The sequence below is a fragment of the Phocoena phocoena genome, chromosome 8 (genome assembly GCF_963924675.1).
Source record: "Phocoena phocoena chromosome 8, mPhoPho1.1, whole genome shotgun sequence".
NCBI classification, from domain to species: domain Eukaryota; kingdom Metazoa; phylum Chordata; class Mammalia; order Artiodactyla; family Phocoenidae; genus Phocoena; species Phocoena phocoena.
The window spans coordinates 57,612,955-57,626,860 of NC_089226.1; the positions used below are offsets into that span (position 1 = coordinate 57,612,955).

General features: G+C 37.0%; 1 protein-coding gene across 6 annotated transcripts in view; it reads left to right on the forward strand.

The window, feature by feature from the left end:
* Positions 1–13,906, forward strand: part of XRRA1 (X-ray radiation resistance associated 1) — a 94,500-nt gene that overhangs the window by 39,470 nt on the left and 41,124 nt on the right. For 4 of the 6 annotated variants that reach the window (XM_065881688.1, XM_065881691.1, XM_065881692.1 and 1 more), the window contains exons 7-8: positions 471–599; positions 1,350–1,567. In XM_065881688.1, coding sequence (XP_065737760.1) covers positions 471–599; positions 1,350–1,567 — 347 coding nt within the window. Of the gene's footprint in view, positions 1–470; positions 600–1,349; positions 1,568–13,906 lie in introns of those variants that run through there. The other 2 variants (XM_065881693.1, XM_065881694.1) reach the window with 1 other exon arrangement.

Below are 13,906 nucleotides of genomic sequence, written 5' to 3' on the forward strand. Positions count from 1 at the left end.
CATCGTACCTTACCCCACTTAATCTCTGCCAAGGGCATTGTCTCCTGGTACTTCCATGGTTACCACTTCTTGGGGTGACACAGCATACTTGGGAGTCTGCCCTGACCCAAAATTGTGTAGTGTTGTTCCTACAGAATGCTTCCCCTAACTCTGTCACCCTGGTGTTTTCCATGAACATTACTAGTGCCCCTCCATCCTGCTGCAAACTGGTCTCACTGAGTCCATCAGTGAATATGTGCAACCTTTCTCCATACAAAAGATTGTATGTGTGAGTGGGGTTTGGGGAAGGGGGTCAGTTGAAGAGGGAATTACACCTTTTGGTCCCTCACTGCGGAGACCACTCTTGGGCAGTAGAGTAGTTCCCAAGCTGGTTAGGCCTCTTGATTGATTTCCTATCCTCCATTTCTTCCTGGGAGTGGTAGAGCTTGTCCCCTGCCCTTGTTCATTACCCAAGGTCTTTGCACCCACAGGGAGGCGTATGTAACATCGCTGACCAGCAAGAGGTACATCCTGAGGTTCCCGGCGCTAGAGACACTGATGCTGGATGACAACAAACTCTCCAACCCCAATTGCTTTGCCAGCCTGGCCGGGCTCAGGAGGTAAAGCTAGAAGCCTCTCTCTGCAGGGCCCTCTATAACCCCCAGCCTTTCTCACACCTTGAGTGCTGCTCTGGAAGCCAAAATGCCTGGGTTTAAATTCCAGCTCCATCATTTATCTCTGCTGTGTGGCCATGAGTAAGTCATCTCCCCTCTGAGCTTTAGCTCAAGCCAAAAAGTGAGGCATCAGTAAAGATATTTCTGATCATGTGACTGGATTAGAAGCAGTAAAGAGAAAGGAGGGTAGGAGGAGATATGGGATCCTGACCCTAATAGAGGAGCCAAAAAAAGAGTCAGAATCAGAAAGGTAAGTTAAACTCTGAGCTCTACCTGTAGTTGGCCCTCTGTATCTGGGTTTTGCGTCCACAGATGCAACCAACGTAGAACCCACAGATATGGAGGGCTGACTATATTTGGTTAAAGTAATGAAATGCTGACATTTAAATGCTTAAGTTTTAGATCCCTGGAAAATTTATTTTGGATTCAGATACCATTTACTGAACACTACTTTGTGGCAGCATTTACATATTGTCTCATTTAATCTTCACAAGACCCTTGAAAGGTTAATAAATACTATCCCCATTTTAGAGATAGGGACATTGAGGCCCAGAGAGGGTAAGTCACTGGCTCAAGGTCACCCAAGAGGAGTAACTGTCGAAGCCTGATTCCATGTTCTTTCCCTAAAGTTGCTTGGTAAATGTCCCTGAGGTATCATTACTGCTGTGATTCTGTATTCACTTTCCTTAATTGAAGACTGAAGAAGTTAAGCCTGGACCAAAACAAGATTTTCCGGATCCCGTACCTACAGCAGGTTCAGCTCCAAGATGGGTCTGGAGGCTGGGTTGGAGGCAGGGGGAGTCCCAGGAAAGAGCCCCAATCTATGCTGCAGCCCAAGTCGTGTATATTTGAGGCTTCGGATGACCAACTGGATTATACTGTACTGCCCATGAAAAAGGATGTTGACCGGACAGGTTAGTGATACCACTTGTTGCAGATGCTGGCCCCATGGTGTGATAAGCTTCCAAGAGTTTATTCTGAGAGTCTGTGGCTCCCTGGGGAGCTGCTGCTTTTCAACTGCTGAGCCAGGGGAGATCGCAGTCCTACATGAACTATTTGTATAACTTCCTAACTGGTTCTGTCAGTCAAGATGCTTTTACAACCCAGTTACAAGTGGATTTTTTCCTTTTTATCTCAAATAACGAGAAACTGAGAAGTAAGGCTTTCCAGAGATGGTTAATTCTGGGGTGCATTGATATTCTCAAGGGGCTCAGGCTCTTTCCATCCTCTCCTCTCCATCCTTGGCCTGCTTGCTTGTCCTTCCTTGTTCTTTTAGGCTGGTTCCCATTGAGGTCTCAAGGTTGCTACCACAGTCCCAAGAATCACATCCAGATGGCAACATTTGGAGGCAGAAAATGAAAGAAACGTTACCTTTATTATAAACCAAAATCCCTTTAATGCATGAGTGTATTTGTGGATTACATTTTCTGCTCCACTGATCTAATTAATTCTCTATTACTGTGCCAATACCACACTGTTTTTCCTTAACATTTATTTTAAATTGAGGAATAATTTACATAGAGTAAAATACAGAAATCTTGTGCAGAGCTTGAGTTTTTACATATATATACTCTTTTAACTATCACCCATATTACAATATAGAACGTTTTCAACATCCCATGTGGTAACCTCCCAATCAGTATCTCCTCTAAGAATAACCACTGTTCTGACTTCTGTCAACACAGATGAGTTTCGCCTGATTTGAAATTCATGTATCACTCAACGTTAAATCTGTGGGATTCATTCATGTTGTTGCCTATGTCAGTGGTTCATTCTTTTTTTTCTCTTATTTATTCCATTTATACCACAATTTATTTACACTTTTTACTGTTGATAGACATTTTAGTTATTTCTATTTGGGAGCTATTATGGATAAAGCTGCTGTGAACATTTTTTTACACATCTTTTGGTGGACATAAGCACTTGCTTCTGTTGGGTATATACCCAGGAGTGGAATTGCTGAGCCTCAGAGTGTAAAATTTGTTTAGCATTAGTGGATACTGCCAAATACTTTTCCAGTGGGATTGTAGCAATTGTCAATCCCATATTAATGTAAGAGATTTCCAGTTATTCCATATCCTCACAAATACTTGGTACCATCAGTCTTTTTCATTTTACTGGTTTTGGTAGATAGGTAGTGATATCTCATTGTGGTTTTGATTTGCATTTCTCAAGTGACTAATGATGTTGAGTACCTTTTTATGTTTATTGGTCACTTTGTTATCCTCTTTTGGAAGTGCTTATTCGCCTCTTGCCTGTATTTAAATTGGATTGTGTATCCTTTTTGTTGTTGTTGTTGATTTGAGTCCTTTATGTATCCTGGATACAAGTTCCTGGTAGATCCATATATCACAAAAATCTTTTCTCAGTCTGTGACTTGCTTTTTCATATTACTGGTGAATTTTGGTGAACAGAAGTTCTTAATTTTAATGAAATCCAATTCATCAATCTTTATAGTTAGTGCTTTCTATTTCCTGATCAAGACTTTTTTGCATGTCTCAAGTCATGAAGATATTTTTCTATATTTCCTTCTAGAAGCTTGATTATTTTAGCTTTTACATTTGGTCTATGATCTATCTAGAATTAATTTTTGTATATAGTGTGAGGTAGAGTCAAAGTTAACTCTTTTATATGGATATCTGATTGACCCAGCACCATTTGTTGAAAAGACTATATAATTTTCTCCACTGAGTTGTTGGGGAGGCATTGTGGTAAGGCGGTGACAGTGTATGTATCTAAACGACTGTAGCTTTGTAACAAGTTTTGACAACTGATGGTGAAATTCTATAGCTGTGATGTTATTCTTCAAAATTGCTACAGGTATTGTAAGACCTTTGCATACAAACAGTATGCAAATTCTATGCAAATTTTAGAATCAGCTTATCAACTTCCAAACAAAATCCTGCTAGGATTTTGATTGGAATTGTATTGAACCTACAAACCAATTTGGAGAGAATTGCCTCATTAAAATAATATATCCTACCATTTTTTAGATCTTTTAAAATTCTTCTCAACAATGCTTTGCAGGCTTCAATGGCAAGGTTATGCGTATCTTTCATTAGATTTATTCCTAGGTATTTGGTCTTATTTATGCTATCATCAATGGTATTGCTTTTTTATATTTCATTTCCAATATTGAACATGTATCCAGTAACCTTTCTAAATTCACTTATCACTTTTAGTCATTTGCAGGTTCTTTCGGATTACCTATGTTCACGATCGTGACGTTTACAGATAATGACCATTTCATTTATTCTCTACCAATCTTATGCCTCTTATGCCTTTTTATTTTTTTATTTCACTGGCTAAGACTTCTAGTACGATGTTGAAAGAAGTGGTGATAGTGGACGTCCTTGTGTTGTTCCCAGCCTCAGGGGGAAACTGTTCAGTATTTCAAAATTATGAGTTAGCTGTAGATATTTCTGTAAATGCCTTTTATCAGATTAAAGAAATTTCTTTGTTTTCCTAGTTTGCTGACAGTTTTTATTATGCATGGGTATTGAATTTTGTCAAATGCTTTTTCTGCATCTATTGAGACAATCATATGATTTTTCTTTAATCTATTAATATGGTTCATTACACTGATTTTTTTTAAGTTCAGTTAATATCTGTCACCATACCTAGTTACAAAAAAAATTTTTTCATGTAATGAGAACTTTCAAGATCCACTCTCCTAGCTACTTTCAAATACACAATACAGTATTGTTAACTATAGTCACCGTGCTATATTCATTACATTCCCATAATATAACTGGGAGTTTGTACCTTTTCACCTCCTTCACCCATTTCGCCCACCCCCCCACCCCCTGCCTCAGGCAGCCACTAGTCTGTTCTTTATATCCATGAGCTCAATTTTTTTGTTTTGGTTTGGGTTGGTTTTTGTGTTTTTCTTTAGATTCCACATTTAAGAGAGATCATATGGTATTTATCTTTTTCTGTCTGGCTTATTTCACTTTACATAATGCCTTCAGGGCCTAACCATGTTGTTGCAAATGGCAAGGTATCATTCTTTTTTACGGCTGAATAATTTACATATGTGTGTATGTGTACATATATATATAATCACATTTTCCTTATCCATTCGTCCATCGATAGACACTTAGGTTGTTTCTGTGTCTTGGCTATTGTAAATGATGCTGCAATGAACATAAGGGTGCATTTTATTTTCTTTGGGTAAATACTCAGAAGTGGAACTTCTGGATCATATTGTAGTTCTGTTTTCAGTTTTTTTGATGAACCTCCATACTGTTTTCCATAATAGCTGCACCAATTTACATTCCCACCAACAGTGAACAACAGTTCCCTTTTCTCCACATCCTCGCCAACACTTGTTATTTCTTTTCTTTTTGATAACAGCCATTCTGACAGGTGTGAGATAATATCTCATTGTGGTTTTGATTTGCTTCTCCTTGATGATTAGTGATGTTGAGCATATTTTCATGTACCTGTAGGCCATTTGCATGTCTTCTTTGGAAAGATGTCTATTCATATCCTCTTGATTGTTTGTTTTTTTGCTATTGAGTTTTCTGAGTTTTTTTAAAATATATTTTTGGATAGTAACCCCTTGTCCAGGTATAGAATTTAAAAATATGTTCTCCCATTCAGTAGGTTGTCTTTTCATTTTGTTGATGGTTCCCTTTGCTGTGCAAAAGCTTTTTAGTTTGATATAATCCCACCTGTTTATTTTATATCAATTTTTGAATGTTGAACCAGACTTGCATTCCCAGGATAAACCCCACTTGGTCGTGATTTAACTTGCTGATGGATATTTTGTCAAGGATTTTAAAATCTATGTTCAGGACATATGTGGGTATGTTATTTTCTTTTGTTATTTTCATTTGTTATAATGTCAGAGTTATGTTTGCCTCATAAAATGCATTTGGAGAAATATTCACTGTTTTTCTGTTGCTTGGGAAAGTTTGTATAAGATTGAGATTATATCTTCCTTAAATTTTGGAAGAATTCACCATGAAGCCATCTGAGCCTGGGTTTTCCTTTGTGGGAAGAGGTTGGAATTATTAAAATTCAGAAGCTTGGAAGAGAAGCCCTTTAGAGCTTGGCTGCTGGTGTCTCTGAGCTCAGAGGGGCCTCATGGAGCTGAGACCCCAAATCTCTGCAAGAAGGAGACTGACTGGCTGGTGCTGATATCCCTGAAGCTGGTTTATAAAGGTTGGAAAACTGCAAACTGGATTCAGCTGCTGCTGGGGAGAGACTTGCTGAAACTCTCATGAAGTGACATTACTCCAGCGACATTCATATCACAAGCAGTCAGGAAACCCATGGGAAGCAGACTGGTGGAAGCAAGCCTCTTCTTCCTCTTCCAGCTTTGCAGTCTTCCTCTAGCCCCAACCCCTATTGTCAGAGTCTAACAGGAAAGCAACTGGCAAAGCAGAAAAATGGTTTTCAGAACCCCAGCTCCAACACCCCAAAGCAGAATAGAGAAGGGTGGGTTTGGCAGTAAAAAATAATAGCTTAATGATTGGCACAATTATGTTATTCAGATTTTCCCCAAGATTATTTTTGTGTCTACTTGGTTCGTTAACTTTGGAAACAGGTATATTAAAGTCTCTTACCACTATTGTGGGTTTGTCAGTATCTGCTATGTTTCTGGCGCTTTTTATTATTAAATTGGTTCAGTTCCATTATGAGGATCATGACTATTACCTAGTACATTGTATCTTTTAATCCCTGTAAAATACTCCACCTTATCTTAATACTTTGGGCCTCAGCCTGGGCCTCCATTTTGTTTGATATGAACACTTATTTTATAATATCTTAAAAACAATATAACCCTCCTATTTTCCCCAATATGGGTCTTTTTTTAATAGAAGAATTTAACTCACATTGTGATTATTGATGTTTTGATTTATTTCTATCATCAGTAGTGTATATTTTCTTTTTTAAACGTTTAATATATATTTTTTATTTTCCTTTTTTTAATTAAAATATAGTTGATTTACAATATTAGTTTCAGGTGTACATCAGAGTGATTCAGTTATACATATATATGTATATATCTATATTTTTTCCTGATTCTTTTCCATTTTAGTTTATTACAAGATAGTGAAAATAGTTCCCTGCGCTATACAGTAAATCCTTGTTGTTTATCTACTTTATATATAGTGGTATGCATCTGTTAATCCCATACTCCCAATTATGCCTCTCCCTTCTTCCCCTTTGGTAACCATGAGTTTATTTTCTATATCTTTGAGTCTGTTTCTATTTTGTAATTTTTAGGTTCCACATATAAGTGATACCATATATTTGTCTTTCTCTGTCTGACTTACTTCACTTAGTATAATCTGTAGGTCCGTGTGTGTTGTTGCAAATGGCATTATTTCGTTCTTTTTTTATGGCTGAGTAGTATTCTGTTTGTGTGTATCACATCTTCTTTATCCATGCATCTGTTTATGGACACTTAGGTTGCTTCCATGTCATGGCTATTGTAAATGGTGCTTCTATGAACATTGAGGGTGCATGTTTCACTTTGAATTAGAGTTTTCATCTTTTCTGAATATATGCCCAAGAGCGGGATTGCTGTATCATATGGTAACTCCATTTTTAGTTTTTTAAGGAACCTCCATACTGTTGTCCATAGTGGCTGCACCAATTTACATTCCTACCAACAGTGTACAAGGGTTCCCTTTTCTCCACACCTGCTCTAGCATTTATTATTTGTAGACTTTTAGATGATGGCCCTTCTGATTGGTGTGAGGTGATACCTTATTGTAGTTTTGATTTGCATTTCTCTAATAATTAGCAATGTTGAACATCTTTTCATGTGCCTGTTGGCCACCTGTATGTCTTCAATGGAGAATGTCTATTTACGCCTTCTGCCCATTTTTTTGATTGGGTGGTTTATTTTTTGTTATTGAGTTGTATGAACTGTTTGTATATTGTGGATATTAACCCATTGTCAGTTGCATCATTTGCAAGTATGTTCTCCCATTCTGTAGGTTGTCTTTTTGTTTTGTTTTATGGTTTCCTTTGCTGTGCAAAAGCTTGCAGTTTGATTAGGTCCCATTTGTTTATTTTTGCTTTTATTTCTATTGCCTTGGAAGACTGACCTAAGAAAACATTGCTATGATTTATGTCAGAGAATGTTTTGCCTATGTTCTCTTCTAGGAGTTTTATGGTGTCATGTCTTATATTTAAGTCTTTAAGTCATTTTAAGTTTATTTTTGTGTATAGTGTGAGGGAGTGTTCTAACTTCATTGCTTTACATGTGGCTGTCCAGCCTTTCCCAACACCATTTGCCAAAGAGACTTTCTTTTCTCTATTGTATGTTCTTGCCTCCTTTGTCAAAGATTAATTGACCATACGTGTGTGGGTTTATTTCTGGGCTCTCTATTTTCCATTGATTTATATGTCTGTTTTTGTGCCATACCATGCTGTTTTGATTACTATAGCTTTGTAGTATTGTCTGAAGTCTGGGAGCCTTATTCCTCCAACTTTGTTCTTTTTTCCTCAGGATTGCTGTGGCAACTTTGGTCTTTTATGGTTCTATATAAATTTTAAGATTATTTGTTCTAGTTCTGTAAAATATGTCATGGGTAATTTGATAGGGATCGCATTAAACTGTAGATTGCTTTGGATAGTATGGCCATTTTAACAACATTCATTCTTCCCATCCAAGAGCATGGTATATCTTTCCATTTCTTTAAATCATCTTCATTTCCTTTATCAATGTTTTATAGTTCTCAGCATATAATTCTTTTACCTCCTTGGTCATGTTTATTCCTAAGTATTTTATTCTTTGTGATGTGATTTTAAAAGGGATCTTTTTTACTTTCTCTTTCTGATATCTCATTGTTAGTGTAAAGAATTGCAACTGATTTCTGTATGTTAATCTTGTATCCTGCTACTTTGCTGAATTCATTTATCAGTTCTAGTAGTTTTTGTGTGGAGTCTTTAGGGTTTTCTATGTATAGTATAATGTCATCTGCATATAATGACAAGTTTACCTCTTCCCTTCCAGTTTATTTATTTTTAATATTTTTTTTTTTTTTTATTTTGGCTGTGCTGGGTCTTAGTTGTGGCACGTGGGATCTTTTTTTCTTTAGTTTCAGCATGCAGGCTTCTTAGTTGTGGCATGCCAACTCTTAGTTGCGGCATGCATGTGGGATCTAGTTCCCTGACCAGGGATCAAACCTGGGCCCCCTGCATTGGGAGCATGGAGTCTTATCCACTGGACCACTGGGGAAGTCCCTCCCTTCCCATTTAGATACTTTTTCTTTCTTTTTCTTATCTGATTGCTGTGGCTAGGACTTCCAATACTGTGTTGAATAGAAGTGGTGAGAGTGGGCATCCTTGTCTTATTCGAGATTTTAGCTGGAAGGCTTCCAGCTTTTCACAGTTGAGTATTATGTTGGCTATAGGTTTGTCATAAATAGCTTTTATTAATTTGAGATACGTTCTCTCTGTACCCACTTTTGGTGAGAGTTTTTACATGAATGGATGCTGAATTTTATCAAATGCTTTTTCTGCATCTATTGAAATGACTGTGTGGTTATTGTCATTTCTTTTGTTGATGTGGTGTATCACATTGAGTTGCGTATGTTGAACCATCCTTGGAACCCTGGGATGAATCCAACTTGATTGTGGTGTGTGATCTTTTTTATGTGTGGTTGGATTCTGTTTGCTAATATTTTGTTGAGGATTTTAGCATCTGTATTCATCAGAGATATTGGCCTGTAATTTTCTTTTTTGGTAGTGTCTTTGTCTGGTTTTGGTATAAGAATGATGGTGGCTTCAAAGAATGACTTTGGGAGTGTTCCCTTTTCTTCAGTCTTTTGGAAGAGTTTGAGAAGGATAGGTATAAGTTCTTCTTTGTATCTTTGGTAGAATTCCCTAGTGAAGCCATCCAGTCCTAAACTTTTGTTTGTAGGGAGTTTCTGTTTTTGTTATTTTTTTTAAATTACAGATTCTGTTTCACTTCTAGTGATCAGTCTGTTTAGATTGTTTCTTTTTGATTCAGTTTTGGTAGGCTGTATGTTTCTAGAAATTTGTCCATTTCTTTTAAGTTGTCCGTTTTGTTGGCATATATGTGTTCATAATACCTTCTTATGAAATTCATATTTCTGTGGAATTGGTTGTTATTTCTGCTCTTTCATTTCTTATTTTGTTTATTTGGGTCCACTCTTCTTGATGAGCCTGGCCACAGGTTTGTCGATTTTGTTTTTCCTTTCAAAAAAAACAGCTCTTGGTTTTACTGATATTTTTTCTATTCCTTTTTTATTTTATTTATTTCCTCTCTGATCTTTGTTACTTTCTTTCTTCTGCTGACTTTAAGTTTAGTTTGTTTTTTTCTAATTCTTTTAGGTTGTAGGTTAGGTTGTCTATTTGGGATTTTCTTTTTTTTTTTTTATTGGAGTATAATTGCTTTATAATGGTGAGTTAGTTTCTGCTTTACAACAAACTGAATCAGTTATACGTATACATATGTTCCCATATCTCTTCCCTCTTGCGTCTCCCTCCCTCCCACCCTCCCTATCCCACCCCTCCAGGCGGTCACAAAGCACCGAGCTGATCTCCCTGTGCTATGCGGCTGCTTCCCACTAGCTATCTACCTTACGTTTGGTAGTGTATATATGTCCATGACTCTCTCTCGCTTTGCCACAGTTCACCCTTTCCCCTCCCCATATCCTCAAGTCCGTTCTCTAGTAGGGCTGTGTCTTTATTCCTGTCTTACTCCTAGGTTCTTCATGAAATTTTTTTTTCTTAACTTCCATGTATATGTGTTAGCATACGGTATTTGGCTTTCTCTTTCTGACTTACTTCACTCCGTATGACAGACTCTAGGTCTATCCACCTCAGTACAAATAGCTCAATTTTGTTTCTTTTCATGGCTGAGTAATATTCCATTGTATATATGTGCCACATCTTCTTTATCCATTCATCCGATGATGAACACTTAGGTTGTTTCCATCTCTGAGCTATTGTAAATAGAGCTGCAATGAACATTTTGGTACATGACTCTTTTTGAATTATGGTTTTCTCAGGGTATATGCCCAGTAGTGGGATTGCTGGGTCATATGGTAGTTCTATTTGTAGTTTTTTAAGGAACCTCCATACTGTTCTCCATAGTGGCAGTACCAATTTACATTCCCACCAGCAGTGCAAGAGTGTTCCCTTTTCTCCACACCCTCTCCAACATTTATTGTTTCTAGATTTTTTGATGATGGCCATTCTGACTAGTGTGAGATGATATCTCACTTTAGTTTTGATTTGCATTTCTCTAATGATTAATGATGTTGAGCATTCCTTCATGTGTTTCTTGGCAGTCTGTATATCTTCTTTGGAGAAATGTCTATTTAGGTCTTCTGCCCATTTTTGGATTGGGTTGTTTTTTTTTTGTTGTTATTGAGCTGCATGAGCTGCTTGTAAATTTTGGAAATTAATCCTATGTCAGTTGCTTCATTTGCAAATATTTTCTCCCATTCTGAGGGTTGTCTTTTGGTCTTGTTTATGGTTTCCTTTGCTGTGCAAAAGCTTTGAAGTTTCATTAGGTCCCATTTGTTTATTTTTGTTTTTATTTCCATTTCTCTAGAAGGTGGGTCAAAAAGGATCTTGCTGTGATTTATGTCATAGAGTGTTCTGCCTGTGTTTTCCTCTAAGAGTTTGATAGTTTCTGGCCTTACATTTAGGTCTTTCATCCATTTTGAGCTTATTTTTGTGTATGGTGTTCGGGAGTGATCTAATCTCATACTTTTACATGTACCTGTCCAGTTTTCCCAGCACCACTTATTGAAGAGGCTGTCCTTTCTCCACTGTACATTCCTGCCTCCTTTATCAAAGATAAGGTGACCATATGTGTGTGGGTTTAACTCTGGGCTTTCTATCCTGTTCCATTGATCTATCTTTCTGTTTTTGTGCCAGTACCATACTGTCTTGATTACTGTAGCTTTGTAGTATTGTCTGAAGTCAGGGAGCCTGATTCCTCCAGGTCCGTTTTTCGTTCTCAAGATTGCTTTGGCTATTCGGGGTCTTTTGTGTTTCCATACAAATTGTGAAAGCTTTTGTTCTAGTTCTGTGAAAAATGCCAGTGGTAGTTTGATAGGGATTGCATTGAATCTGTAGATTGCTTTGGGTAGTAGAGTCATTTTCACAATGTTGATTCTTCCAATCCAAGAACATGGTATATCTCTCCATCTATTTGTATCATCTTTAATTTCTTTCATCAGTGTCTTATAATTTTTTGCATACAGGTCTTTTGTCTCTTTAGGTAGGTTTATTCCTAGATATTTTATTCTTTTTGTTGCAATGGTAAATGGGAGTGTTTTCTTGATTTCACTTTCAGATTTTTCATCATTAGTGTATAGGAATGCCAGAGATTTCTGTGCATTAATTTTGTATCCTGCTACTTTACCAAATTCATTGATTAGCTCTAGTAGTTGTCTGGTAGCATCTTTAGGATTCTCTATGTATAGTATCATGTCATCTGCACACAGTGACAGCTTTACTTCTTCTTTTCTGATTTGGATTCGTTTTATTTCCTTTTCTTCTCTGATTGCTGTGGCTAAAACTTTCAAAACTATGTTGAATAAGCGTGGTGAGAGTGGGCAACCTTGTCTTGTTCCTGATCTTAGTGTGAATGCCCTCAGTTTTTCACCATTGAGGATGATGTTGCCTGTGGGTTTGTCGTATATGGCCTTTATTATGTTGAGGAAAGTTCCCTCTATGCCTACTTTCTGGAGGGTTTTTTGTCATAAATGGGTGTTGAATTTTGTCGAAAGCTTTCTCTGCATCTATTGAAATGATCATATGGTTTTTCTCCTTCAGTTTGTTAATATGGTATATCACATTGATTGATTTGCGTATATTGAAGAATCCTTGCATTCCTGGAATAAACCCCACTTGATCATAGTGTATGATCCGTTTAATGTGCTGTTGGATTCTGTTTGCTAGTATTTTGTTGAGGATTTTTGCATCTATGTTCATCAGTGATATTGGCCTCTAGTTTTCTTTCTTTGTGACATCCTTGTCTGGTTTTGGTATCAGGGTGATGGTGGCCTCATAGAATGAGTTTGGGAGTGTTCCTCTCTCTGCTATATTTTGGAAGAGTTTGAGAAGGATAGGTGTTAGCTCTTCTCTAAATGTTTGATAGAATTCGCCTGTGAAGCCATCTGGTCCTGGGCTTTTGTTTTTTGGAAGATTTTTATCACAGTTTCAATTTCAGTGCTTGTGATTGGTCTGTTCATATTTTCTATTTCTTCCTGATTCAGTCTTGGCAGTTTGTGCCTTTCTAAGAATTTGTCCATTTCTTCCAGGTTGTCCATTTTATTGGCATAGAGTTGCTTGTAGTAATCTCTCATGAACTTTTGTATTTCTGCAGTGTCAGTTGTTACTTCTCCTTTTTCATTTCTAATTCTATTGATTTGAGTCTTCTCCCTTTTTTTCTTGATGAGTGTGGCTAATGGTTTATCAATTTTATTTATCTTCTCAAAGCACCAGCATTTAGTTTTATTGATCTTGCTATCGTTTCCTTCATTCTTTTCCATTTATTTCTGATCTGATTTTTATGATTTCTTTCCTTCTGCTAACTTTGGGGGTTTTTTGTTCTTCTTTCTCTAATTGCTTTAGGTGCAAGGTTAGGTTCTTTATTCGAGATGTGTCCTGTTTCTTAAGGTAGGCTTGTATTTCTATAAACTTCCCTCTTAGAATTGCTTTTGCTGCATCCCATAGATTTTGGGTCATTGTGTCTCCATTGTCATTTGTTTCTAGGTATTTTTTTATTTCCTCTTTGATTTCTTCAGTGATCTCTTGATCATTTAGTAGTGTATTGTTTAGCCTCCATGTGTTTGTATTTTTTACAGATCTTTTCCTGTAATTGATATCTAGTCTTATAGCGTTGTGGTTGGAAAAGATACTTGATACAATTTCAATTTTCTTAAATTTACCAAGGCTTTATTTGTGACCCAGGATATGATCTATCCTGGAGAATGTTCCATGAGCACTTGAGAAAAATGTGTATTCTGTTGTTTTTGGATGGAATGTCCTATAAATATCAATTAAGTCCATCTTGTTTAATGTATCATTTAAAGCTTGTGTCTCCTTGATTATTTTCATTTTGGATGATGGGGTGTTAAAGTCCCCTACTGTGAATGTGTTACTGTCGATTTCCCCTTTTATGGCTGTTAGTATTTGCCTTATGTATTGAGGTGCTCCTATGTTGGGTGCATAAATATTTACAATTGTTATATCTCCTTGGATCGATCCCTTGATCATTATGTAGTGTCCTGCTTTGTCTCTTC